The 27864-nt window shown below is 46.9% G+C and overlaps 1 protein-coding gene across 1 annotated transcript; it reads right to left on the reverse strand.

The window, feature by feature from the left end:
• Positions 1–27337, reverse strand: LOC135378952 (moubatin-like). Its single transcript, XM_064612136.1, has 5 exons — positions 27002–27337; positions 9352–9500; positions 4545–4600; positions 2078–2152; positions 1–195 (listed from the first exon to the last, which is right to left on the reverse strand). Exons 1-5 carry the CDS (start codon positions 27104–27106, stop codon positions 62–64), a joined length of 519 nt encoding a protein of 172 aa, XP_064468206.1. The 5' UTR covers positions 27107–27337; the 3' UTR covers positions 1–61.
• Positions 27338–27864: the final 527 nt, after the last annotated feature.

Raw genomic sequence — 27864 nt, forward strand, 5'->3', positions numbered from 1 at the left:
CACGATGTTTTTATTCAATTTATTGAGCTAACATCGATTCGCAGCGTAGACCGTTATCAAACTACGATGTTGATTTTGAGCAGCCTTCTTTCTGGGGGTTTTGCGGGTTCTTGCTCTTGGTTTCCTTCTTAAATTTCTTCTTACAGCATTTCGCGTCACCTTCCTGAGCGCTGCTGTGTTTCCAAAGACCGTAAGCTGCAACGAGATTGATATTCTGGTCAGAAATTAAATGGGCGAAATCAGAAATGCGAAAAACCAGTGGCATGGCAGAGGGGGTTAAGGCGTCCCGCTCCCTGGTGGTAGCCAAGGTCGTGCTGAAGACTGGGAGGTGGTGGGTTCGAATCCTACCACCGGCTGTGCTGTCTGAGGTTCTCCCTGGGTTTTCCGAAGAGTTTCCCTACGAATGTCGGCAGAGTTCTCCGGATGTCGGCCCCAGGACGCATACTAAACCCCATGTCTACCCACTCCTTCCTCCTGTCCTCTATCTGTCTGCGTCTGTACGCCGCTCGTAGGCACAGTTGCTTCGCGGCGCTAACACGAAATAAAAAACGGGAAAAACAGCTCAGCATTTCTTGGCCCACATTCTCGCCTTAGGTGGTTCCATGTGTACGTTACTAATGTGTACGCAAGACGATAACCATTGGTTGGATGAAAACAAAAATGCTGTTTGTCTCACAACTACTACATTCCAGCCTCCATCTACATTTTCTACGAAATTATTCAATGGATTTCCATACTATTTTACACTGTGTACTTGCCAGCATCGGCTGAGCGACTTCGCTGTTACTTTTTTTTTAATATACGATTTTTTTACGAGTTATTCACGGATGAATAACTCGAGTTTGTCGAATTTGATTCACTGTCTCTAACAAGATGCTGCGTGCTAAAATTTAACCTAAATCCGTCTACTACTTTCTTGAGGTTTCCCTGACATCACTTTTCATAAATTTTGCCACTCTACGTGTAACCAATATACAGGGTGTTTGCTTTAAGGTGCCCAGAAATTTTATTTAAAGCGAGCGATAAAAGAGAAACGAGCGCTACTTTCCAGCTACTCGACTAAGCAACAGGTGCTACTAGTGAAGCAGTACCTGTTCCTTGCTCAAATAGCAGAAATGTACCACTTGCTTTTCTTTTATCGCTCGCTTTAAATAAAATTTCTGGACACGTTAGAGCAAACACCCTGCATAGAAAAGGTACACCGGCCTTTCAATAATAATACTACTGAAATTATCCCTATACCAAAATGTGTCCACTGTAGACCTCACTATACTTTCATAACAGAGACGCTGATGCGAGAAAGAACTGTGAAAAAATGCTAGCACTCACACCTATGTCTCTGAAGCTACAAATGTTTTCTTTGAACACACGTTATGTTGGATCCACTTTGTGTTGAATTGTTGGATAACCTTAGTATAAGACTACATGTACTTCGCAAAAATTTTCCAATGAATGGCTTTACTAACTAAAAGGAAAGTCGTGAGAGTGAGGAACATAAGAGTAATAATAATAGCAGTAGCGGAAAGGTTATGCTTTCAGCACTAAATTCCGCAGCAAAAAGCAACATATTAGCATTAGCCGGGCCTTATGACTTACATTTCCCAGTGGCGAAATCCCCAATCTCGAAGTACACGTTCTCGAAACAAGGAAAATCAAGGAGAATGCTCGATTCCTTCGTAATATAATATGTCCTGTTTAAAAACACGACATCACTATTTGACCACTCAAATTCGCGGGTTTTCTACGTCTCTTCAAGTCATTTCAGCGAACGAAAGTCACGGAACCGCATGTTGGTGAATTCATTATTAGGTTAGTCCAAAGTCAATTATTGCATTTTGATGTCCAGGTTGGTCTAAGTTAGCAGTTGGCAGTTTCCCGCGCGCGACTCCGCATTTTATAGTCAGGTAACATTTATTTACTGTAGTTTATTTTGCAGCGGGAATTTCGACCACTTTATTTCGAGGTAACCCACAGTTCTACATCTGAATTAACGCTAACAAAAATAAATATCCTGTCTATCATTATAAGAACGAACCGGCTGAACCAGCTCTTCACAAGAAACTGTTGATGTACTCACCACCATCCGGATATTTATTAACGTGGCATTTGCCTTCGTCATCAAATATCACTGTTCCAGTTAGTGTTCTATCACCTGCAAATGAGGAGGAAGATGTAGTTGTCACACAGACATAGTTCTGTAATGAGCAAAGCATGAGGGACATACAGGGTGTTTCAAAAAACGTGTCATTCGGACTTTATAAAAAAACGGGGCCACGGAAAAATACGGGGTAAACGGCATTTGTGTGGCAACTGAATTTGCCATCTTGCAAAAATATTTTCATTCGATTTTAATTAAAATAAATTGAATTTCTTTAATTGAACTCCAAAATTTCCCAAGTCAACCTCTCGTTTTTTTTTACAGAATTAGAGAGCCTGTAGCGAACTTAGTCAGATCCACCAAGAAATCCGCTCGATATTGCAAAGGAAACTGCCCAAAAAAGTCCCGAAGTTGAGGCTTCAGAGTTTCGGGTATTCAACAGCGCACCAAATCAGACGCAAAGATTTGTGGAGAGGAGGACATGATCCTGCTCCCATGAAAGATAGAAGGTCGAAAAAACACAGGGCGGGAAAAATAGGCGGAATCATTTTTGTTTGCCGCTTATCAACGTATGGTGGAATGTCACCTGCCTTGTTATCTGCGCGTCTTGTGCTGCACGCCGGTCCGGCGATAAACTGTTCTAGCTTCATGGGGGCAGGAGCATGTCCTGCCCTCCGCGCATTTTTCCGACTCATTTGGTGCGCTGTTGAATACCCGAAACGCTGAAGCCTCAACTTCGGGACTTTTTTGGGGCAGTTCCATTTGCAACATCGAGCGGATTTCTTGGTGGATCTGACTAAGTTCGCTACGAGCTCTCAAATTCTGTAAAAAAAACGTTAGGTTGACTTGGGAAATTTTGGAGTTCAATTAAAGAAATTCAATTTATTTTTTTTTACCGGCCTCGGTGGCTCAGTCGGTAGCGTGTTCGCCTTCTGATCCCGAGATCGCGGGTTCGAACCCGGCCGAGGACGCCAGCAACTTGGTGGCAGGGTACAAGTTGCTTAGACACGCCGTCTTCCGCGAGGGACGTTAAATACGGGGTGCCGTGTGATGAACTTTCATCGCACGTTAAAGAACCCTCAGGTGGGCAAAAGCAATCCACAGACCGACCGCTGTGGCGTCGCTCATGATCTCAGTTGTCTCGCGACGTAAACACCCAATTATGAATGAAATCAATTTATTTTAATTAAAATCAAATGAAAATATTTTTGCAAGATGGCAAATTCAGTTGCCACACAAGTGCCCTTTACCCCGTTTTTTTATAAAGTCCGAATGACACGTTTTTTGAAACACCCTGTATATGTCACACAAAGCTCGGGGGGAATTCGTGGCGGTTTTATTGCCAAGGCTCCTCGTTATCACTGAAGACCATGGTGTAACTTTTCAGGGCAAGTGGCCTCGACAGGAAGTATTTTTAACGAGTATCGCGAAACGCATATTCTCTCCAATGTTGCCGACGCAGGCTTTGGCCAGTCTAGATGGGCGATGAAAATCCGCTTTGCGAGAATTCCACACACAATTAAGACATGTTTCGATATACAGGTTGTCCCAGAAAACGTGTCATTGAATTATAATTTAAAAAAACTACGACACCTAGAATCATGCGGTCAACAGCATTTGTTCTTATTAGGTTTTTGCCACCTCCTAATGTGAATGTCATGTACTCCAAGTTTAATGATGTAAATATTTCCAAACTGAACTCGGAAATTTGTAAAGTAAAGGTCACTTTTTTACCCCAAAGAGCGTGCCGAATTCACTCAAATTCATGATAATTCACAATGATGTTCACGAGCTATCCCATCGGAAAAAATAGCCGAATATCGTGCTTTTCGGAGCACCGGATCATAGCGCGCGATGACTTTTTGAGCGCAATCGCTCTCAGTGCGACGAAAGGAGGTTCCTAAGCCAGCCCACAGAGTGATAGTAGAAAAAGTAACAGTTCCTAAAATTTGGAGAGGGAAAGCATTATCCCAGCGAAAGTCGGACGTGATAAGCCGTTCCTGTTTTATCTCTTTCTGCGATGTCGGGGAGGGCTGGGTTTCCAACCTCCTTTCGTCGGACTGACAAAGATTGCGCTGAAAAATTCATCGTGCGCTATTCTGTGCGACCTCCGTAGAGCATGATGTTCGGCTATTTTTTCCGATGGGATAGCTCCTGAATATCCCTGCCAGTTATTATTAATTTGACTAAATTAGACACGCTCTTCACATTGGTGAGGTAAAAAAGTGACCTTTACTAGGCAAATTTCCGATTTAAGCTCGCAAAAATTTACATAATTAAACTTACGTTACACGACATTCACACGAGGAGGGGGCAAAAACCCAGTAAGAACAAATGCCATTGACCGCGTGACTCTAGGTGGTGTAGTTTTTTTATTATAATTCAATGACACGTTTTCTGGGACACCCTGTATATAAACATCTAGGTGTTTCCTCCGTGCACTTACCCAGTGTTGCTGTTATGTTGGGGCCCGAGGTATAAAACTGCCATTCGTTCGACTGCCTGTTCCCAGCAGGAAAATAGAACAAAAATCATCTTAGCACGGACATGTATCAAAGTTGCCACCCGTACGCTACATGTAAAGTACTAGAGAAGCATATCCACATACTGTCTCACTGTTGTAGATATTCAAAACCAATGGAGATATAAAAATGGCCTACTCAAGATGAACAGGGTCTCGCTTTTGTTAAGCAAAAATCATCGGCGCCCACCAACGGTGAGTGTAACAAGCTAGCATGGTTCGTTCGCAGATTCCGAGAGGTTAGTAAGCTTAGCATAATACGTTGAAGGGGGGTAATTCGTGCGTCTCACGGAGCTGAATGTAGCGCAAACACAACACTGACACACGGAGAGACGCCGACCGGACGGACAGGCGCTTACTTTCAACTAACTTTAGTCGCCACCTGCCACACACACCCACACTCTAAATATTTTCACACCTTTAAAGGTGTAAAATTGGTGTATTCTCATGTATTACACCTATTTTACACCCTAGAACCTTGGCTTCAAAATTTTCGAGGGTGTAACTATGGTGAATTACACCCTTTTATGAGACATTGTCAGGAGGGTGTGATGAGGGTGCAACAGAGGGTGTATTTGGAGGTGGGACAGGCTCCATTTCACAGGCTAAATGTATTCCTGTTCCTGTGCAGTGTTGGAGTCCTTGTGGTACTCAGAACATAAGCTTGTGATACAAGTTGTGATATAAAGACCAAATGCACAGTTACTCAACATTTGGTACACTGTCATCTGACCCCTCAAGGTTAGATGACTGGAAAATATAAAATTACTACTATGTGATGAAGCTGTATTAAGTGACACGTTTGAATACCTTCATGCCTACGTAATGTAGGATATGTATGCTGCATGGCATAATGTCAACCTAATAAAAGCATAACTATTCAGTTCTTGTGATTGTGTCTGATATGTATGATGCCCGCATATACCCACATCAATCACCTATAACATGTGTGTGCTGTGCAACATGTGTCTGCAATGTCCTATTTTTGCTTCACACAGGGTACAGCTGAGTAGTGTACTTGAAAAGTATTACAAGTTCAGTGTGAGAAAAGTATATTCTTCACTTTTTAAAGAATATTTTGCATGGCTGTGATCGAAGAGTGATGCCAAGATAGCCACAATGACACTCCAAACTACCAAGCATGTGCCTTCTGTAAAAACTAGAAACACTATATTTTCGCAGTGAAGCTGTAATAATTTCCAGCTGCCTCTTCTATGGCCTGCAGGTTACATTACACCCTTCCATACAATTACACCCTTGATTTCTTGATGGTGTTCCGTTACACCTTAAAAGGTGTGCGCCATGCACATGTTCTTTTACACCCTTTAAGGTGTAAAATTATTTAGAGTGCATAGGTGGTGGTGGTGGTGATAGGGCTTGCCGTTGTCGGCCTCACGTATGTGGGCAACGTCACGACTCACGCCCTGGGGGAATGTGCGTACTGGGCCGACTTCTAAGGGAACTGTGCCGACATATGTCTGAACGCGTCTGAGGAAAACCCAGGAAAAACCCCAGACAGCACAGCCGGCACCGGGATTCGAACCCGGGTACCTCCCGGGTACCACCCATATATACACACGTACACACTGCGCTGACCATTGTCGTGAGTCCGAGAAAAGGAGGTTGCTAAACCCAGCCCACAGAGGGATAGTGGAAAAATTACAGACAACCACGGAAGGTACAGTCTATTTTGGATCACCACCCCCGCCTCTGGGTGATATACACAGATCCGCGGGCAGCACTGAAGTGCGTAGACAACATGGGCATCCGTGGCTCCTTGGCTCCGGTGGTAGTGAACGCTCAAAGTCTTAGAAGACAGGGGCCACCGGCTGACTCTCCAATGGGTCGCTAGCCACATCGGAATAAGAGGCAATGAAGTAGCGGATCGGGCAGCTGCTGCGGCTCACCATCGCCGCACCGCAGTCCCCATCTTACTTTCGAATGGGGATAGACGCTCCCTCTTGTCCGCGTTGACGTCGCCTTGGGCCCATCAGGAATGGTGTCATGACATCACCCGGTGGTCGCTTCTCTATGCTGTTGACCCAACTCTATTATTTGAAATGCCAGGCGGTTTCCCTCGCCTCTTTACGTCTCTCGTGCGTCGTTTACGACTTCGCGTCGCATTCACCCCTGCACTCCGGTATAGGCTGGGCCACAGCAACACGGCGCTGTGTACAACTTGTGGTTTCCCGGCAACAATCCGGCACATTCTAGAAGACTGCAGCCAGTACGTACGCGAGCGACGGGCCTTTAAATGTCAACTTGAAATGTTGGATCAGAGCTCCGTATCCGTGGAGGACACTGTGTAGGGAAGTCGGAGGGCGAGGTCGTGACCTCGCGTTCGTTTTCCTGCGAGACATAGCAGGCCGCTACTGATGACTCATTCGCTACCGACCCACCAGTATAGATGGCGCGCCTCAGCGGACAGGCCGAACTGAGATGCTCGAGCGCGAGCTGGCGGGCTACTGCCACAGGCACATCGTTCTTCCTCTGGAGGCCGGGGATAGTCGCACAGATAGTGGTCCTGCAAGCGTCCACATCGCAGGGGCGTGCAAGGGTAGGGAGAACTGTGCAGGGACGGACCCTTTGAGGCGAACGAGAGCACGACCGAAGTCAGAGGCCGGGCAGTCCTCGTCGACGTGGCGAAGGTAGTAAAGAGGGGATTCGGTGTTCTTCCTGGGCTGACTTCGGGCGAACTGTGCAGTCATTCCTCTTAGAAGTCTTCCACAAAACCCAGAGCCAACTTTACACAGTACAGCCGGTGGTGGATTCAAAGCAAATCTCCCGCACAAACTTGGCTACCGGACTCGTCTACCCATTCTGCAATGCCACTGATCGCTCAGTGTGGCTGCACGGCGCGTCTCACGTGATGTGGCCTACTTCGTCTGGACGAGGCCCATGCCAACCTATGGTCGGGTTTGCGGTTGCGCCGCACGCGTATCACGTAAGGTCACCGCGCAAAGACTGCCCCTTCGTCTGCTGCAATGCTATCGCGTTTCCTATGCGTGTGGCTGTGCACCAAAGAGTGCAGCGATAGTTTGTTGTAAATTAACTGGAATGGAACTCCGAAGCAAGAAAGAGACGTGCGTGGCGGCGTGCCGCGTTTCCATTGGCCAAGACCGCTGTCGACTCCACGTTCGAATGATAAAAAGGTAAACAGTAAGGAATCCGCCATACGTTCACCGTGTTTTTCCGTTTTGTTCAGCGACACGATGTTAAATACCGGCTGTATTTATAACTGTACTTCGTCGCATTTGGATGTACGAGTAGTATAACTTTTTTGTTATTTCCGAAGCGCCCACGGCTGCGTCGACGATGGGAGAACGCGATTAACTGTTGCTGCTACTGGCGGGTCCAAAAGCAATTCTGCGGCTAGGGGATTGTTTGTGTAGTGCGGTGTGTTTTATGGTAGTAACGGAAACAGTGCACTACCAAGGCTCTGCCTCGGTGGCGGAAACGAAGAGCGCTTCCGTAGGTCACAGTTTAAAGTGCTGTTTCGAGTGGCCCCATAGAAGTTCTAACGCCTAAAAACAGTGCAGTCCCACAGATTACATGGAACGAGCCTCATCATTGTCCGTTCGGGTACCACTGTCACAGTATCAGGCTCGTGTTGCCTCACATTGTAAGACTGGAAGTTCGAACGCGTGCTCAGGCACGGTTGGCTTCGTCCCGTCGTCCGCGGTAATTTAGAGCATTGTAGCTAGCGTGTGACAATGGGGAAAACGTTTGCGTATGCTTACACGAATGAACTTATACAAGAGCCGAATAGTCCAAACTTCAGCAAACATACTGCCCTAATCCTCAGTTTGTCTTTCGTCGGTAAACCAGAATCATCCTTAACGAAACGTGGAACCTCCAATACAGAAATCAGAGTTGTCTCACTCCTCCCGGAGGCACTCTGTGCATCGCAAGCTACTCTGTTTACCTTTACGAAGCGCGACCAATCAGGAGCGTCCTAGAAACTCCACCTTGACGTCATGCACATTGACCTCGCAGACTTGCGGAGCGTATGGTGTAGCAGAACTCCAGAATGATGGTATACCAGTACTTTCAGCTCCGAGTGAGTCTAAATGATCACGTGACTTTTTGTTACCTGTTTAAAGGGACGGTCGCATCCGGTAAACCCGTCTGTGAAACCGATCCCAGTATGTTCGGCATCGGCCGACAATCGACCCGGTTATTTATTTATTTCGTCCGAAAGTTCCTTAGATATTACATAAAGATTTAAAGACCAGTGCTGCTTCCGCAGCCGCGGAAGCTCCAGCCGCGTGACGTCACTCCGTAAGCCGAGGAGTGAGAAGGCGGCGGCAGAGAAGGAAAGGGGCCATCCAGACGCGCCGTAGCTCTACGAGATGTCCGCGCGGTCGTGGCATTCCTTTCTCAAGCACCCGCCCTCATTGGTTCTTGAGGAGTGAGGTTTTTTTCAGAGGGAATTCCGGAATACTTTCAACACCTGGCGTCTGCTCTTGTCATGTATTACCATGGAATAATAGTCAGTAGTCCAGAAGGAATAAAACAGCACTATAGTTTGGTAGTAGATTGGAACTTACGCGACCTCCCCTTCAAGGTTGTGTCAGTTGTCCATTGAGGAACTAACTCACCAGTCTCCATGAAAGGGTTATTATTGCTAATTCTCATGTGGTTACCTTTAAGCCGCTCATTATGAAATATGCAAATTAACAACATGCACGAATAAGTGCTTTACAAATTCGGCCTTGCTCTACCTGCTTACCATTGGCCGTCCTTGTCCTTATAAGTCATTTTGATTGTTGCATTTGGCTTAGTTGGATTTTTGGGTACCTTCCCTCTCAGACAGTCCTTCGGGTTTTCTTGCGTTGACAGCTGGAGCCGATATACTCCACTTCCGGGCTTTGTAATAGCCTGTGTTAAAAATGTTACATGTGATCATAGGAATAGAACCGCCGTTTCACGCGCGCACACACAGTAACGATGATGTGAGATGGGGCTGATGCCGGCCAGCAGGCTGGGCGCAGCCCCAGTGCCAATTGTGGAGAATGAAAGATGGTGAGGATGGCAGTTCAGGTGATCAAAGCATGGAGGTCACGCACATCGTGCATTGGACCGCATAATGATAGAAAGTAAAAGGAAACAAAAAAACTGTTCGAGGCGAAAAGCAAATCAGAAAGAGAATGTGGGAGACAATGGGGAGATGTCCGCGGCCAGAGAAAGTCGCTCTGCAAACGCGGCGTTACGGTATTTAACTACACCGTTCGCGGAAACGATAAGCGATACCGTTTTGCGACATCAGGATATTTTCCTCTTATCCCCATTGAAAAAAATAAAAAAACAGTGTTCTAGTAGATCGCCTGTGTAGCCGATACAATAAACACCAGGTAGGCGCACTTGTCCTTGTAGACAGTCGTACAGCGTCGCAGACATGCAGTTACCAAGGAAGAAAAGGCTAACTTTGACATCTCAGTAAGAACGCCCCCGCCTCTTCCGGCCAATCTTTCCCACCTATAAACGTTCATATTTAAACATTTGTGGAGACGAGCTCCATATTTGCGAACATCTGTGTTAACTAGGTCTCCGATAGAACGGCACAAGTAGGACCTGTTGCAATCAATCAGATAAACCGAGTCGTCCTGTATAGGAAAAACACTGCGTATATTCGAGATCAAAATGCCGTGAGGGGCGATCTGGCATCATGCTGTGTTTGCTAATGCGGGGCGCCGACGACAATATTTATCTTTACGTCCAATATACGTATTGTTTTCTGCCTACTGCAACTCATCAACCCTAAGTCCATACGGGAGACAAATGTTCTTAGCAAAGGACGTTAACTGTATAAACGCAATACAAATAGAGCTAGGAAAACCTTCACGGATGGCTAAAGAAGTATTTTTTAATTTTGCTCCATTAGCTAAAATAGTCCGTTTTATATTCAAATTGGCCAATTTAACAATAATACGCCTACTTCTCGAATGAAAGAACGAACCCCCTCAATGCACATAGTTCTATATCTGTTCTGTCAAGGATCACCCCTAACTTTTGACTAAAAAAACGTTCTAACCTCGTTCTCAGTCTAAGTCCTAGACACAGACCGTCTATGTCATAGAAGACAGTATTGTGTCCTCTGCTTCCTTATTCGAGATCAACACACCTCGACGTGAGCTCTGATATATCTTGAGACTATCGACACAGGCTCGCAGAACCAGTTTTTATAAGCTGAACCTCTCATCCCAATTCAGTGATTTAGTAATCAGTAACAGCCTGTCTGCCCCGATAAACAACATTGAAAGTTTCATTGAGAATAAGGAAGTACAGGAACCTACAGAAATGTACGGTTGCGGCAGAAGCCAGACGTTGACGTCAATAACGTTGAAAACCTTACTAAAAAAATATTAACAAACGGCACATTGTCGATTACTCGGATAGATCAATGAGGCCCAGTTTCACCAACGCCGATTAACACTTCAACCGAGATGAACGATTCCTTAACCTGAATTTAACGCATAACTGTGCTTCACTAAAGGGAGTTATTGTTAACATTCATCACTTCACCAACTAGCCTTTGTAAAAAATAATTGAGCGTTAACTTTTAAAGTTTTACCACAATTGATCTCGGTTCGAAGTTAACCAGCACTGGTGAACCAGTGCCTGAAGTCAGCTAACTGGCATTACACTGAATATGGCGTGTGTGTCACTCCATCGTCTTCCAAAGTCCCGCCCCTAAGTTAAGCGAAACAGTTGTTATTGAACAAGGCAGGATATTAGGTTGTTTTGTGTGTGTGTGACGGCATCATGATGTGATACGAAGCACGGACATTATGACTTGAGATGAGGGAGGGTAAGTAAATTCATGCCCACACCACACTCGCAACCCAGGGTGATGACGGTGTGCCCGCGCTACGCGCGGACGCTGTGCGGCTGCACCCACGTTTCATCCGTAACCTGCAACTGCAATTGCGCTAGTATAATGTACGCGGTTTCACTGTGTACTGCTTGCTGAAAGGTTAACTGCAACACTGCCTCGCCCCGTGGAGCAGGGTGAGAGATATCCTAGCGGCGTATACAGGGTGTTTCAGTTAAATCCTCGGGCTAAATAATTCGCGAACGGATGCACCAGTCGAGTAACTTTCTTTTTTACAAGTATCCGTCCGATATGACCAACAAGCAACGCATACAGTGCAGTGGCGCCTGCATAAGTGAGTGCCCCGCTAGAACCGTTTATAGAGACAGCTTGGCCATTAGTAGGAGCCTAACTTCAAGCACGTCATGCGACGTCACGGCTGAATGACCTCCCTCCACCGTGCTCTCTTGTTGTCCAGTCGTCAACCTGTCGCCGACGCCATCGATGCTGGACAAAAAACTAGAGAAACTCCGACTGAACATAACAAAATAACGAGGTTTATTCAGACGTGTCGTCCGTCATGCGACGGACATCATCAGACATCAGTGCCAAACGGAATGAGAGATTACACAACCGGTCGCTAAGAGATGCGAGTGTTGTTGGGGAAGGAGGCCACGGTTTTTGTTGCAAACCGAGGGGTCACCACGTATGTGCCAAGACTCTAGAAGCTTGCTGGGTCCCCATCTTTGTTCTCGAGGCAAGGTCACCGCGTTGTCGAAGTCAAAACAATGTCCCGTGTCCCAACAATGCTCTCTAAGCTCCGTCTGAAAGCGTGTGGCAAGCGTGGCGCTCTTTATGTCCAGCTTATGTTCTTTGAAACGAGTGTTCCGTTTCCTGCGTGTCTCGCTAATGTAGCACGTGTCACAGTGTTGGCATTGTACTTTGTAGACTACTCCAGACTGGTCTTCCGGGGGGAGGGGGGGGGGGGTCCTTCGGTTTCGATATGAGACTTCGAAGTTTAACATGCGGTTTGAACGTAGTCCTGATATCCAACGGAAGCAAAGCCCGGCGGATAGATTCAGAAACGCCTTTGACATAAGGGATGACAATGCGTGTCCGGCGGATGCGGTTCCCGTCCCGCGATCCAGATGCTTCCATGCGTTTGCGAGTGTCCTCGATAAACCTGCGTGGGTAGCCGCGTTTGTCCAGAAAATCGGCGATCGTCGCGTCCTCAGAAGCCTGTAACTCGGCGCAGGATGATAACTGTTGATGAGTTCCACTCGGTTCTAAACACCATTGCGCCATCGATCAATTTTACTTACAAGATGGAACAAAATGGCAAGATTCCTTTCTTGGATGTGTGTGCGCGCCGATGTAGCTCGGGAGACATTCAAACATGTGTCTGCTGAAAGCCTTGTGATACCGGCAGTTTCCTTGGCTTTGACTCACACCACCTGTCATGTTGTCGGCTCCGGGAAACAGCAACGACGACGAGGCATTGGCATCGACGGACTGCTCGTGGCCAGGTGACGAGGAAGAGAACTGAGGAACGGACTGGCAGTTCGAGCCTGGACTCGGAACGAGGAGAATAAACCCTGAACACTCTCACGTTGTTGTCTTGTTGTAGGTCCGGGAGAGATTTAACTGGCGCAGCCGACAGGATCCCGACAGGATCCCGACAGGATCACCCAGCGTCACGCTCCTGGCAGGACAGGTGGACAGAGTGTTCCGGCCATCCTACGTCACTACTCGGACCACTCCGAAGGAGCGGCAGCTCGGCGGATCGGACTTCTGGCCTACCGAGCTAAGGCAACGGCAACCACCGTGGGCTGCGTGGCATCGGCTGCAGCACACTGTAAATTTCGGAACACCTTTTTTGGTGTGTTTGAGGTGTAATTAGGGTGTAACATTGCATATACTCCCCTATTACACCTTCTATGGAAAAACAGTCACCAGAAGTGGTGTTAATGGGGTGTTAGTGTTTCGAAACACTCTCTTTCCAACGTGTTATCACATTTTGGTGTAAATATGGTGTAAATGAACAACATATACACTAATGAGACTTTTATTTGGAGGATATCCACAGTGGGTGAAATGTTGTGTTCCAGTTTGACATTTTCTTAAGAAAATGCAATGAATGGATATGTGGCGAATAACGAATTACCTTGTGCTTGTGCTGTCAGTACCTAATATTTACGACATGACTTCATCATTAACTAATACCATAAAGTAAAAAATACCTGTCCTGCCCAATGTTTTTGTGGACATTATGTCAGATGTCAGCCCAATACAGTGTGGTAAGCAAGTGCAGTGCATATTCAGCAAAAAAGAATTACGATAAAGGATTGGCAGAGCAAAAAGTTGTGTATTCACAGAACAGAGAAAGGCAGCATTTGCATAACGAATACAAGGGTACATACTGCACTAACAAACACGAAACCATGAAGAACTGTATGTTCAAGTGAACAAAATTTGTACTAATATCTGTATTTATTAATTTTATTTTTATTATATTTTGTTTTATTTCATTTATTTATATGTATTCATCTGTATCATCCGTATCATTTATGTATCTGTATCAGTTTGGCTTACAGTGGTTGCTGGAATTCGATTGCTGAAATTCCAAAGCCCAGCCATGGCATCTTCAGACATTCCTCAGACGCGTTCGCGGACTTCATTTCGCCGTGTCCCATATACGACACATGGTGCACTGCATTTACACCCTTTCCACAAGGGTGTACAGATTCCACTGGGTGTAGGATTACACCAAAAAGGGAGTCAGTTATGATACCGTTGAAATACACCAATTTGGGTGTAAGGAATACACCTTTTCTGAGGGGTGTAACTTTTCCAAAGGGTGTTGATATACACCAAAAAGGGAGTCAGTTATGATACCGTCGAATTACACCAAAAAGGGTGTTTTGAAATTTCGTGTGCAGCAGAATTCTTGCAGTGGAGGACAGGTGGCGAGTCCAGGGACGGGTGAGAACCTCAATTGATTTTCTCCCGAAGGACCAGGTCAATGGTGAGGACGAGGGGGATGGAAAGGGCAGAACAGGGTAGGGATCTCGCGCCGGAAGGGGCACAGCAGACTCCATTGTCTCCTGGACATATGGAAGGGGTGACCGACTCTGAGCAGGACAGAATGCGCGGAGACCCTGTGAGGCAGAGTAGTGGTGAGATGGTGAACGCGACCGCTGATCTGGGGGCGGATCGAAGGGACTTGGAGGCGCTTAGGTTGCAGATTGAGTTGCAAAGGTTAAGGTTGGCGACAGTGCAGACAGAGGTGCAGGCTCGTGGGGAAAGCGCGGCTGGAGGTACGCGAAGGCGCATGGGCGAGTACGCAGCAGAACTACGGGCTACCTTGCCCCCGATGCCCGATCTGGATGCCTTGGTGCCAGCATGGTTTCGGAGTGCTGACGCGTTATGTAATTCCCTGGAAATTCCTGAGTCTGTGCAGGGCGCTGTGATCCTCCCTTTCTTGAATGAGCGGATGCGAGCTTTCGTGGCTTCCCAGACGGCCACAGAAATCCTAACCTATGGGCAGTTGAAGACGTTAATTCTTAAAGAGTTAAGGCTAACGGCGAACATGTACAAGCGGTTATTTAACAGCGCTACGAAGACTACGGACGAGTCTTGGAATCAGTTTGCCACTAGAGTAGAGACGTTGTTGAGGTATTACTTGGACAGTCGAGGCGTTCAGACGCTGGATGACCTCAGGAAACTGATGATATCAGACAGACTGACGGAGGAAATGTCTGAGGAAATGCAAAGGTTTGTTTTGCAGGGTGAAGTAAATCAGTGGTTACGTCCTAGGGAACTGGTTTCAGCCGCAGAAAATTTCGAGGAGTCGTGGCAGGATGTAGTTGATGCGAGAAGACGCGGTGGGGTCACGCGAGATTATCAGAACGGCCATGTTAGGGCGGACAGGGATACCGCACGACCACGTAGGACAGGGGACAGTGACGATGGGAACCCGAGACGCTGTTTCCACTGCGGGAGGTCCGGCCACATGCGTAGGGCTTGCCCAGAGCTTCAGCGGGGATCGGAGGGGCAACGGTCCGTATCCCGAGCGGATGGTCCACGGAGGTTAGTCGCAAAGGTCGGGTTCCAGGGTACAGACGGAACAGTGCGGGATCGTGCGGACTGGGTGGACATTGCCATAGAAGGTAGAGCGGTCACAGCCAGAGTAGACTCCGACGCGGATGTAACGGTGGTGCACCCGAGAGATCTACCAGCGAAGTGTTGGGCACAAGCGGGGGGTGTTGTACAGTTAAAGAGTGCTTTCGGAGCCCCGGTTGAGGCAAAACTGCGATATTTGGATATCGCGCTGAAAGGGGAGAATAGGGGAGTGGGAGTTTCTGCTCAGTGTAGGATCTTATGTGCGATTACCAGTGAGTTGTCGGATGACGTCGGTGCCCTGATCACGCCTCAAGATTACGAGGAGCTCACCAGGGCTGTCCGAAGGGCCAAATCTGAAGCGGAAGAAATGTTCGCTATAGAACGCCAGGTGGATGCAGGTGCAGGGATGACCACGATGTGTGAGCACATAGAATTGGAAGACAGCGTAGCGGAGGAGTCAAGGGAAGCCGGCGCAGTTGTAGGAGCAAACAGTGTAGGGGTAGCGGGCGAATGTGCAGAACCCCGTTTGCCAGGGAGCAACGGGAAGACACGTCCCTTTCGGACGCGTGGGAGCAGGCCCGAAGCAAGACGCATGGCATGCTCATTGCCACCCCCGCGTATCGGATCGTGTTCCAATCACCCCGCTGACCAGACCGGAACAACCGTTTCAAATCGTGTATATAGACTGCATAGGCCCGCTGGAACCGGCATCCGCGAGAGGTCATCGTTACGCCTTGTGCCTAGTAGACCTCTGCACACGTTGGGCCGAAGTGATTCCTCTTAGAGCCTTAACAGCAAAAGCGTACGACCCATGGCGGTACGTCAAAGCAGCTGAAGGGTACGATGTACTGGACACAGAACGAGCTAGGCTCAAGTTTGAAAATACGGTACGGTGGCGTTGTGACGACTGCAAGATGGAAAATCGAAGGCCGCGGGGTAATGCCAGGATCGTGAGGTGGGAGATATTTCATGTCCACAAGCAGTCAGATTTTAGAGAGGGAATAGGTCTGGAAGGATAGAAATACTCCATTACCAGGCTCAGGCAGTTTCAGGTGGGCGACGATCGAGCGCGAGGCGTGCGCAGTCGTGCGGGCACCCGGGCGGCTGGACACTTGGGTATTTCGGGAAAGGACAATGTAGCTGCAGATTTCTTGTCGAGGTCGTGCACTTGATCGGGCCGAGGGTTGGAGAAATGTATGCAGTGGTCGAGGGTTCAATTGTGGGAAATAACGTGTGCTCCCTGCTCGGGACGGTTGCGGGATTTTAGTATAACGTTAATGTCAACTGTGTTTTGCTTTTGCTTCTTGGGGTTTAACTTTATGTACATTATATACTGGTCGTTCGTGGAACGTATCAGTTGAGGTGCTAACCGGTTCAGGGTCATGTCGTCTCTAAGTCCGCAGTGTCTCGTGCGCCTCATGTGTATTCGCCAGCCTTCATCAGCACGCATGAAACGTGGACACGGTTTCATACTCGAAAGGAGGGAGGTGTCATGTTGTCGGCTCCGGGAAACAGCAACGACGACGAGGCATTGGCATCGACGGACTGCTCGTGGCCAGGTGACGAGGAAGAGAACTGAGGAACGGACTGGCAGTTCGAGCCTGGACTCGGAACGAGGAGAATAAACCCTGAACACTCTCACGTTGTTGTCTTGTTGTAGGTCCGGGAGAGATTTAACTCCACCCCACGGAGCACAAACAGAATGTGGTACGAACGTTATTTCACCGATCTGAACAGTTATCATCCGGCACCGAGTTACGGGCTTCTGAGGACGCGACGATCGCCGATTATCTGGACAAACGTGGCTACCCACGCAGGTTTATCGAGGACACTCGCAAACGCATGCAAGCACCTGGACCGCGGGACGGGAACCGCACCCGCCAGACACTCGTTGTCATACCCTATGTCAAAGGCGTTTCTGAATCTATCCGCCGGGCTTTGCTTCCGTTGGATATTAGCACTACGTTCAAACCGCATGTTAAACTTCGAAGTCTCATATCGAAACCGAAGGACCCTGCCCCCCGGAAGACCAGTCTGGAGTAGTCACTGTACCCGGGGGAAGAGTATCGCATTCGCTTTCCCCGTGTCGCCGCCTTGCTCATTCGCAGAGGCGCGTCACGTGGTGCGTTTTCCTCCTCTTTGCTTCCAACCTCTCGGCGGGTCTACGGCAGGTGGGAGTAATTCGCCATCTTCCCATGCATTTCTCCCTATTCAGCGCGTCAAATGGCGGCGGCAGCCATCAGACGTCCCACAGTCATTAGCACAGAAATATCTCTCCCCATACTTGGAGCAAAGTATAAAGTGTCTGGGCACACTGCGCCTAAAGTTGGGTGATTGTTTGGATCCAAGTGGATTACAGACTCAATCCAAGCCATCCAACTGGCAACTTGTCCAAGCCAAGCCTAAATGCTCCTAATGTCAACAAGAAGCACAGCGAAGGCGAAGGTAATGCGAAATCGTCGTTTTGTGAATTGAGGAAACGTATTTTTCGAAGTTCTTGATCTACAGTATGCTGCACAGTTTTGTGAAATTGGTGATTTGTGGCTTCCGGGCTTCAAGCCTTGTTTACGTCGTCGCGTTTGTTGGAGTAGTGTTGTCGGTGCTGTGGCCTTTACATTTGCGTGCCATTTACCACTTCTACCATGAACGATGACCTGCGTTCGTTTTTTGTGAATTCGTTTCAAGTTTAGCGAAGTGAAGTACGCAGCATATGGATCATCGTGCTAGCTGCATCATGCAATTGAACTATTAACAGATGCATCAAGTTGTTTGCATCGAATACGCATGTTGACGGTACTTCGCACAGAGCTCTGTAGGTCGATGTGCGATATCACAATCTGCCGTGATTCAGGCAGAATAGCTATTCGAATGCACGAAGTAGAGGGAAATGTGTTGGTGAATGAGAGAGCAACACACAACTTTGTTGCAACAAAGAAAATCTGTTTATTAATGCGCGTCACGATTTCATTAGAGAACAGTACAGTAAAATTTGGCTGTTTCACGGGGTAGTCGACAGACATGTAGCTGCTGCTGCCAGGGAGCATGTAAAAACGTAGTTGTGGATGGGATGCTGTTCTACAGCGCTACGTCTGGGCAAACTATACTTGCGTCAATCTTTTTTTTTAAGTATGCTTCCTAGAAAAGGGAAGAAAAATGTTGAGGTACAGTCTTTCAGTTTCCCATCTGTAAATCAGGATGACATCAGGTGCTTCTGATGCATTTGGGTGTTATAAGCTTCGTAATTTTTCTATTGTCTCTGTGCAACTGGACGTCAGGTAAAGGAAGTCAAATATACAGTTGTCGCAGTTGTCACAAATGCTGAATGTTGTCAAACGTGCCTTGCATAGTTTATTTTTGTACTAAAATAATTTTACATCATACATATGCATTCATATTGCCACTAATTAGTAGATATGATACATGATTGGAGTTCAGACAGAGATCATGTTCAACCAAAATTGGGCTCAACTGATTCGGGGTAATAATCAGTAGGAGATGAGTTTAACTTGAAAAAGTCAGACCGTAAATATAATGTTGTAGGTACACAGGCGTTGTTCGACACTGGTACACCTCTATATTCAAAGAATGGATGGTGATCATGAGTGGTCTACTTTATTGTATCGAATACAATTAACACACAATTTATGAATGGTCAATATTCCTGCAGAATATTATAACTAATTGAGATTCATAAAGCGAGGCTTATAATTTTGCAATAAATAAGGAAATGGGTTTTGTTTGTGAGGGCACTGTTAATAAAATAAAGGAATTTGTGAATTTCATCAATCAAGAGGTGATTCTACTTTGTTTCAGTGAAAATACAATTGTATTGACTTTCTCTGTAACATGCTGTGACTGTATTACACAGGAGCATTCACCACGCCACGCTGCACTGTCAGTGTCGGTACTCCCCATATAAAAGAGACGATCGACTGAGCAGCCACGATGTAGAACATGTTGTAGCACATATATGCTTGATGTAGACAGTCGCAGTGCCCGCACACTTTGCTGGAAATTCTTCCTTGGGTTTGGAATAATTGCACAAAAATATAAGCCATAGTTTTGTGGTTAGAACATGAATTTTAGTCATGTAACATGTGCTAGATGAGTATGCCTCACACAAACTGTCAGACCACCCTTTTTTTTTTGCGTTTCTGGCTTTTAAAAATTACATTTATGCAGCAATCGTGTACTTTTAATTAGTACTTTACTTTTTAAAGGATTTGAAAATCCTCGCTCAAGCAAAAAGTACACTGCAAGCAGACTTTCAACTGAATGGCCCAGGTGAAGCCGTTCCTGTGTCATGGCTTCATGGCAAATGCTTGAAGAGGTTTGCATCTGGGACACACTTTGTTGTTGGTATACTCTTGCATGACCTGCACACAAGCATGAGCAGGATAAAATTGATATTGCTGACAAATTGACATTGTTGAAAATGAGTGGAGCACATGAGGTCGTGTTTGCAGTCAGTGTAGGATTTCACAATCACTTCCTCAAGTCGCTGAACCCATGTCGAATATCGTTCCATGCGTTGTTGTGGGAGACTGTGAAGGCGACAAATTTTCATTAACAATGTTACAGAAACAACAGAAGTAGTGCCCTCTTTATCTTTATGTAGCACACGTATAATACACCTTCAAATGTGTCGGAAAAAGCTATAGGATCTCCAGCTGCAGGTGCATGCATCCCCAGAGCCTTGCCGAGTGGAGCTGTTCATGGGATGGTGCAGCATCTGCTTGCCATATTCCCAGAGTGAAAATATCCGAGTGCTTGTATTTTCTTGAGGAAAATACCAGGTGCTCCTATATGTGTGTGTACTCGTATCTGAAATGCAATTATTTTCTTAGTAACTTGCACTGCTTCTTTCGGTATCTTTTCTCAGATGGTTGAACAAAGGCATGGCAGATGGGATCAAACAAATATAAGTAACTGGGATAAGGTGGGTGCTAAGCGGCATGCTACCTTGCGGCATATGCCCTCTAGTCAATGCTGTGTTAGTAAAATATTTCTGATGTTGAAATTTATAGGTTCGGGTGAATGTTACAAATATAAAGCTATGTTTGTACATATTGGCACTCTGATGGACAAAGCTGCACGGCCAAGGAAAGGCAACCTTAATTCGCTCAAAAACATAGTGGAAGAATTTCACACACATGAAAGTAGGAAAAGCAGGCTATACTTACTTTAGAAAAGATGCTCCTGATCCACCCTCTCTCTGCACTGCTTGCAGTTCTCTTTTATGCATTTATTGGGCAACAACAATAACAACTTTATTTTAAGATTATGAATGGGGAGTTCCATCGCCAGAAGCCAATGGGGAGTTTCATGTTTATGTTGCTGACTTCCGAAACAGAGCGTCGAAGCTCTGGGATTACGGCTCCATTTAAAGGCATCGGTAACCACGATATCTTTGAAATTACCAATAAACTCACTAATTAAAGACACGGTCACGTGTTTTATGGCTTGACAGGTCTGACAACCACGGAATAGAAACCGAAATCTAAGTAGGCTCGAGTTAGAAAGCTCAGAGGTGGAGGCGAGTCTAAAAGAATACATCGGAACAATAAAACACACAAAATATGGCCCCACTCTAGATTTAATCGCTTTTTACCACGTTTCACACATCTTTGTTTGGTACACAGAGTGACAAAACGACAAACATGAACCAAAACCATTGTTCAGATTTCCTCCGCCAAAACTAGCGGGCTCCGCCAGTTCTGGCCTGGCAACACGGGGACGTCTAATGGCGGCTTCCTTAGTTTGACGGCAGTTTTGGATGAGCTCCGGTGACCTGGTCTACGGGGAACGCAATAGCTGGGACGCATGTGCGCGTATGTTCGTGTGCCGCTCTTAGTTTTTTGTACGTGAAATGGATCTCAGAGAGCTGAGGAACTACGAACAACCATGTCCGGATGTTGTGCTGCAACGGGACAGAATGTGCAGAGTGCCTGAATGTGCATGTGCCTGAATGCAGAGTCAGGCAAAGCATTTTTCTGCATTCCGACGGGCAAAAGTGACGAAACGCGTAGATCGGCACAGAACCTGCCGGAAGAACTTCGCGCCTACGAATAACATACGTTTGAGCGAGGTAAATTTCGTGGCGTGTTTATTTTTCATTGCAGAACCTTTGCACACAGTATTGAATAACAGTTCAACTGTGCGAAGAACAGCCGGTCGTATCAAAGTAGTGCTTGTTGGATCTTCCCATTGCGTTCCCTGTCCTGCGGTGCTAACAAAACGCCACTATCAGGACCACTTCACACGCGACGACTTCGAGGACAAGGAGATTCGAAAGAAGTTGAAGTGGACAGCAGTTCCAAGCAGTTTTGCATACCGGACACCTACGAGGCTCAGGAAGGCTCCTATCCCCCGTTCTTCGCACGCAGAGTTCTCCGAGGACTCACCAAAAGACTTGCACACTGAAGTTGATGACAACATAGTGTAAGATCAAGGGGCAGTGGAGGATGATAAAGCGTCGAAATATATGTAGATATGCACTATGAAAATTATTGAAACTTATGAAAACTATTCCTAAATACGATCAAGGGGCAGTGGAGGATGGTAATGCGTCGAAATATATGTAGATATGCACCATGAGAACTATTGAAACTTATGAAAACTATTCCTAAATATTGAGTTATGAAAACTATTCCTAAACATTGAGCTGTAATTGTGAGTGAATCAACTTTGTAGAGGAGGACAACACCGTCACAAATTTCTGTGACCAGAGCATCGAGGAATATGTACAGGAAAAACCTGCAGACAAGTCATGTGATGGTCCCCTCGACGAGGTCGCAGTCTTAAAAGAAACAAGCAAAGGCTGAGACGGAATGTAGTGACTTGAAGCTCACGGTCTACTCCTCATGGAAGATCAACTGCTTGCGTTGGAGCGGGGGATTGGAAGAACAACCCACAGCACTTTACATGCGCGTGAAAAAACGTTGGCATTCACATAGCCATTGAACGTGTGAAATAGAAATTTAATTGCGAACAGATGAGAATAAAACTGGTGGAGGTTATTTATGTCAACCTGAAGCTGCACACACGAGCACTATAGTTTTATGTCCACAAAACAAGTGAACTAAAAGAAAAAAAAAACTCATCTATAGAGCGCAAACGAGACTCGACGATGCCTTTTAGAGGCGAACACGCGCCAACATAATTCGTCTGTTAGCTACAGAATACAACAAACTATACTGTAGTGACGCTCGTGCCCTGTTTTATTAAGTATTAGCCGAGTCCCACCACAGGAAGTCACAAAATTTTTGGTGCACAGCCGCGAAATCAACGCGATGTAACACTGACTACAGCCAGAGGCGGAGAGTTTTCATTTTCCCAGGGGGGGGGGGGGGCAAGGGCGCACCGCGAAGTAAGTACTCTGGCGGGGGGGGGGGGGGATATGTTTATTAAGAAAAAAAAGGAAAAGAAAGCCAGATGGATGTCGGCTTGTTATTCCAACAAAAAAGTGAAAGGGGGAAGAAAAAGGCAAAGAAAAGAAGAAAGGCAAAAGAAAACAAAAAGAAGGAGAGAAAAGGAAAAGAAAAATGATGAACACAAAACTAAAGTTGAAGAATCACACACTCCGGCGGGATCCTATGATGTATGCAGAACTGGTATAGAAATAAGAGGAAGGAAGAACAGAAAAAACAAAACAGAAAGAAAAACAGAGAGAACGTAAACAGTGAACATGTGCACAACTGAAGGCATTACGCCTTTGAAAACTGAGTGCAAAAGGAACAAAATGCATTGAATCCTCGGTGTTTGACCCGAAATGCGCGCAATATAATGAATATGGTCAACGAAATAAAGCACCGGGAGTTGAACCCGCTCCCAACGGATATGCGTTCCGAAGATCCTACCGTTACACCTCGCAGCTGCTGGTACCCTTTCGACTGCTTCGTTTCATTGACCTGATTGCTTTGGGCGAAATTCAGTCTATGTGTTGTGTCATCCTCTGTGTTTCTTCGCCTCACCTTCTACTGTGATAGTGAGTATGGTGGGCGGATACATATTTTACAAATTGCAAGATGCATTTTTGGGGTTGGTGCCTCTTCGCTCTTTTGACCCTGGCGCGCCGAGCCCCAAAGGTTGGTGTCAGTCTCTTAGCGGGACTTCCCGGGGGAGGCGGCGCCCCCCCTAGTTCATGTTCCGGGGGGGGGCAAGGGACCCCCCGCCCCCCCGCAGTCGGCGCCTATGACTACAGCTATCCTAACACGCGATCCGCGGCGGCTTGGAAGCAATATGGCTGCCGGAGCAGACGACGCGGAGCGGTTGCGGTACTCTTCCCCCGGTACAGTGACTCTAGTCTGGAGTAGTCTACAAAGTACAATGCCGAGACTGTGCCACGTGCTACATTTACCAGCTCCGGTGGCGCAGCGGTAACGCGTGCGCTTGGAGACTGGGAGGTCCGCGGTTCCAATCCGCGAGCCGGCTGTGCCGTCTGGGGTTTTTCCTGGGTTTCCCTCAGATGTGTAATAGGCGTATGCCGGCACAGTTCCTCTGAAGTCGGCCCATGGACGCAGCTATCCTCCCCCCGAGCGGATTCCGCTCGGTCTTCCACTTCACCCTTTCCTCTCCTCCTCTCCACCACCTTTCCCTTCCCGAGAAACATGCCGCCTAATCAGGCAGGCAGACCTCTCGGGTTCCTCCCAACGACACTCCTCCTCCTCCTCCTCGCTACATTGGCGAGACAGGCAGGAAACGGAACACTCGTTTCAAAGAAGATAAGCGGGACATAAAGAGCGCGACGCACGCCACACGGTGACGGAGCTTACATTGCATTGTTGGGACACGGGACATTGTTTTGACTTCGACAACGCGGTGACCTTGGCTCGAGAACAAAGATGGGGACCCAGAAAGCTTCTAGAGCCTTGGCACATACCTGGTGACCCCTCGGTATGTAACAAAAACCGTGGACCCCTTCCTGAACAATACTCCCATCTCCTTAAATAGCGACCGGTTGTGTAATCTCTCATTCAGTTTGGCACTGATGATGCCCGTCGCATGACGGACGACACGTCTGAGCAAACATTGTTATTTTGTTTTGTTAAGTCGGAGTTTCTCTATTTTTTTGTCCAGTTATGTCGTCTCCCGGCTTTTTGAGTATTTTTGCATATTGATGCTGATCGTTGTTTACAATCCCACGAGAGAAGACACGTGCGTACTTCATGCTTCGAAAGCCTTTCGTCCTTGAACTCTTTGAGTTTGGCAACAAAGCCCCCCCCCCCCCCTTATCACTGGCGCCCGTGGGTCATACGCCGGTTATTCCTGCAGATTACATTTAGCGCGACCACGAAGCTGTCGACCAGCTGGCAGACAGCATCAATATAGCGCGGACCAGATGGCTAAGAAGCGCATTCCGCTTGATTCAGACTTTTTGGGCGGTGCAACGACGACTCTGACGTCAAAATAGGCTCCACCCATGGGGCGGCAAAAGATTAGAGAATGGCCAAACTCTCCCTATAAATGGCTCTGCGCTTTGCGCCCCGCCTTCACAGGGCACCGCGCCAGTGGCGTCTTCTCGAATTAGAGCGGTCGCTAAATACCTAAGAGAACCCCATCGCGTGCGTTGTCGGTGGGAGAAGCATGGAGTAGTTAGCAGATCACGGCGCCGTATTTGCTCAGGATTAAGCTTTCGTTCCTGTTTGTAGTTTCAGAGCTTTGCGTGCATCCAGCTGTTTAATAATGGAACGATATCTGACCGCCGTCAAACGATAATCATTTTGGGAGTCCGAAAGAACAAGTTTGGATCCTCTGTGCATGATCTTGGGATAATTGTGAATAGCGGGCTTCTGAATAGCGAACATGTGAATAGCGAGCTTTTGAGTAGAGCACTTGAGAAGTATTTTGGGGGGGCGGGGGGGGTGAGAATTTATGTTAGGAGTAGCAGAACAAGTCGGGAGACGTGTTCAATTTCTTCTGCTGTGCAAGACTTTTTGTTCCAGAGCACTCGCTCTGAATGTAGTTCCAATAAAATTTCAGTGTATCGTTTGGGCTAGCCTTCATGCGTTGAGATCGGAAGACGTCCGGCATCGCGGCGAAGGAGACCACGGGGCGGAGTTGTTGCGACGGGAATCGTCTATATTTTCAAGGACCGTGAAGTGGCGAAGTTTGGGAACCACTGCACTACGTGTATATTGATGTGATATTCATAATTTAGTCAGGTAATGGAATGTCCTGTTTGCCTTTTTTCTTTTTTTCAATCGTTCAATCGCGGCACTATTCCACAAAATTTTCATGTTACGCGTCGCAGCAGTCTTTTCTTTTCTTCAGTTTCTTTTCTTTTCTTTTTTTTTTTTTCACGTTACGGTTTCTCATAAAGCTTTATTTGTGTGTGGGGTCTTCGCATGCAGCTGTGGCTGTCAGAGGCATACAGACGTGGACAGATGGAGAGACGACAGCAGGAAAGAATTCGCACGGGGGTTAGTATGCGTCCTGGGCCGACTTCAGGCGTACTCCGTCGACATTGGCCCGGAAAAATCTGCCGCGAATGCCACGGAAAAACTGAGACCGCACAACCGCTGGTAGGATTCGATGACACGTACTTTGTAATAAAGTGATCACCGTAAAATCGCCGTTGCAAAATAAACCACTGTAAATAAAAAATTAATAAACGTTATCTGAGTATAAAATGCGCAGTCGTGCTCGCGAAACTGCCAACGGTTAACCTAGACTAACCTGTACATATAAATGCAAACACAAAACTTGGGCTACTAACCTAATATTAAACTAACCAACATACTGCTCTGTGGTGTCCGCCCTGCTAAGTCTACCGTCTACTAAAATGTGGCCTTCGTTCGCTAAAACTAGTAAAACGGACATCGAAAATCCGTGAATTGCAGTGGTTAAATAGAGATTTCGAATCGTGATTACGAAGCAATTGAACATTCTATTTGAGTTTCCTTGCTTCGAGAACGTAAATTTTGAGACCGGGCATTTCGCATCCAGGAATATCGAGGTCCTTCCGTTGTAACGTACCTCTTCGGGAAAGCAGCAGACCAACATCGATTCGACACGTGTCACACCCGTATACAAAGGGTGTTTCTCTTTGTTCAGCTGCACTCCTTCTTTCGCGCTTAATTTGTGCCCATGACTGTAACTTCTGTCGCCTTGTTGTTTGTGACGTCATTATACGCCGTGTCTTTGAAATAGTGGTCTTCCTGGCATGTCGTGAGGTCGAAGGAGTCTCGATACACAAGAAAGTGATAAATATTAGCAGCAACTCAAACTAATACTCTCCACGTGCAAGTCGTGCTTCTCCTGGAGAGACATTTGAGTCCGCGCGAACAAACTAAGCGTACATCCTCGCTCGCGTTTGTTAACATAAACCTGAATTTTTGTGTTACTTCTATCCACGCAGGCAAAACTGGCTACACACGAGGCAAGTGCGTACATTAGGGCACGGTCAATGTATCTAGACGGTCATAGAAAACTATGCTGCTCTTACGTTCCAGGCATCAGGAGTTCCTGTGAAATCACACTGTTTCTCCGCAAGGGCAACGCCTCCCAGAAGGCAGAGCGAGACGAAAAGAACGTGAGGAGTTCCAACCATCGTCGAACTGGACGTCGTCTTCAGATGAGCCTGATTTCAGGCAGCAACTGCAACACAGCGCTTCCCCTTGTGTAGTCGGCTTCCCTGGATGACTCACAGCAGCGTGACAGTCTGCCCTTATATCTCCTAATTTTTTTAATTAGCTGCCTGAAGAGCTGCTTTAACCGCCGAAGTAAAAATTTACCGCCTTAGCAATGAACTGCCAGAAGTCGATTCGATTATGCTGCGCCCGTTCCCAATTCACATGGACCAAGATTGCTTTTCATGTAATCACTCCAGTAATTACCCCTACGTCGCCTGCCCGCGCAATGCTGACAATGGCCCAGTAATAGCGAAACAGCTGCCCAGCACCGCTATGTCGACGTCGAAATTAACCGCCTTAGTAATAACCTGCCACAAATGAATTTGATTATGCTGCACATGCTACCAATTCACATGGACCAAGATTGCTTTTCATGTAATCACTCCAGTAATTACCTCTATGTCGCCTGCCCGCGCAATGCTGACAATGGCCCAGTAATGGCGAAACAGCTGCCCAGCACCGCTATGTCGACGTAGACATTTACCGCCTTAGTAATAAACTGCCAGAAATGAATTTGATTCTGCTGCACATGCTACCAATTCACGTGGGCCAAGATTGCTTTGCTTGGAATCACTCCGGTAATGGCGAAACAGCTGCCCAGCGCTGCTATGGCGACATAGAAATTACAGGCGACGTCTAGCCACGCCTTCTTTTATTGTATTTTATTTTTTTAGTC

Source organism: Ornithodoros turicata, chromosome 1 (genome assembly GCF_037126465.1).
Source record: "Ornithodoros turicata isolate Travis chromosome 1, ASM3712646v1, whole genome shotgun sequence".
Classification (NCBI taxonomy): Eukaryota; Metazoa; Arthropoda; class Arachnida; order Ixodida; family Argasidae; genus Ornithodoros; species Ornithodoros turicata.

What these genes read in the sequence shown, in the direction of transcription:
- LOC135378952 (XM_064612136.1), bottom strand. Translation starts at nt 27,106, where the DNA reads ATGGTTGGAACTCCTCACGTTCTTTTCGTCTCGCTCTGCCTTCTGGGA. An exon ending in GAACTCCTGATGCCTGGAAC is followed by an intron (nt 9,501 to 27,001) that starts GTAAGAGCAGCA and finishes TTTTTAACACAG; the next exon opens with GCTATTACAAAGCCCGGAAG. An exon ending in AAGGACAAGGACGGCCAATG is followed by an intron (nt 4,601 to 9,351) that starts GTAAGCAGGTAG and finishes TGCTGGGAACAG; the next exon opens with GCAGTCGAACGAATGGCAGT.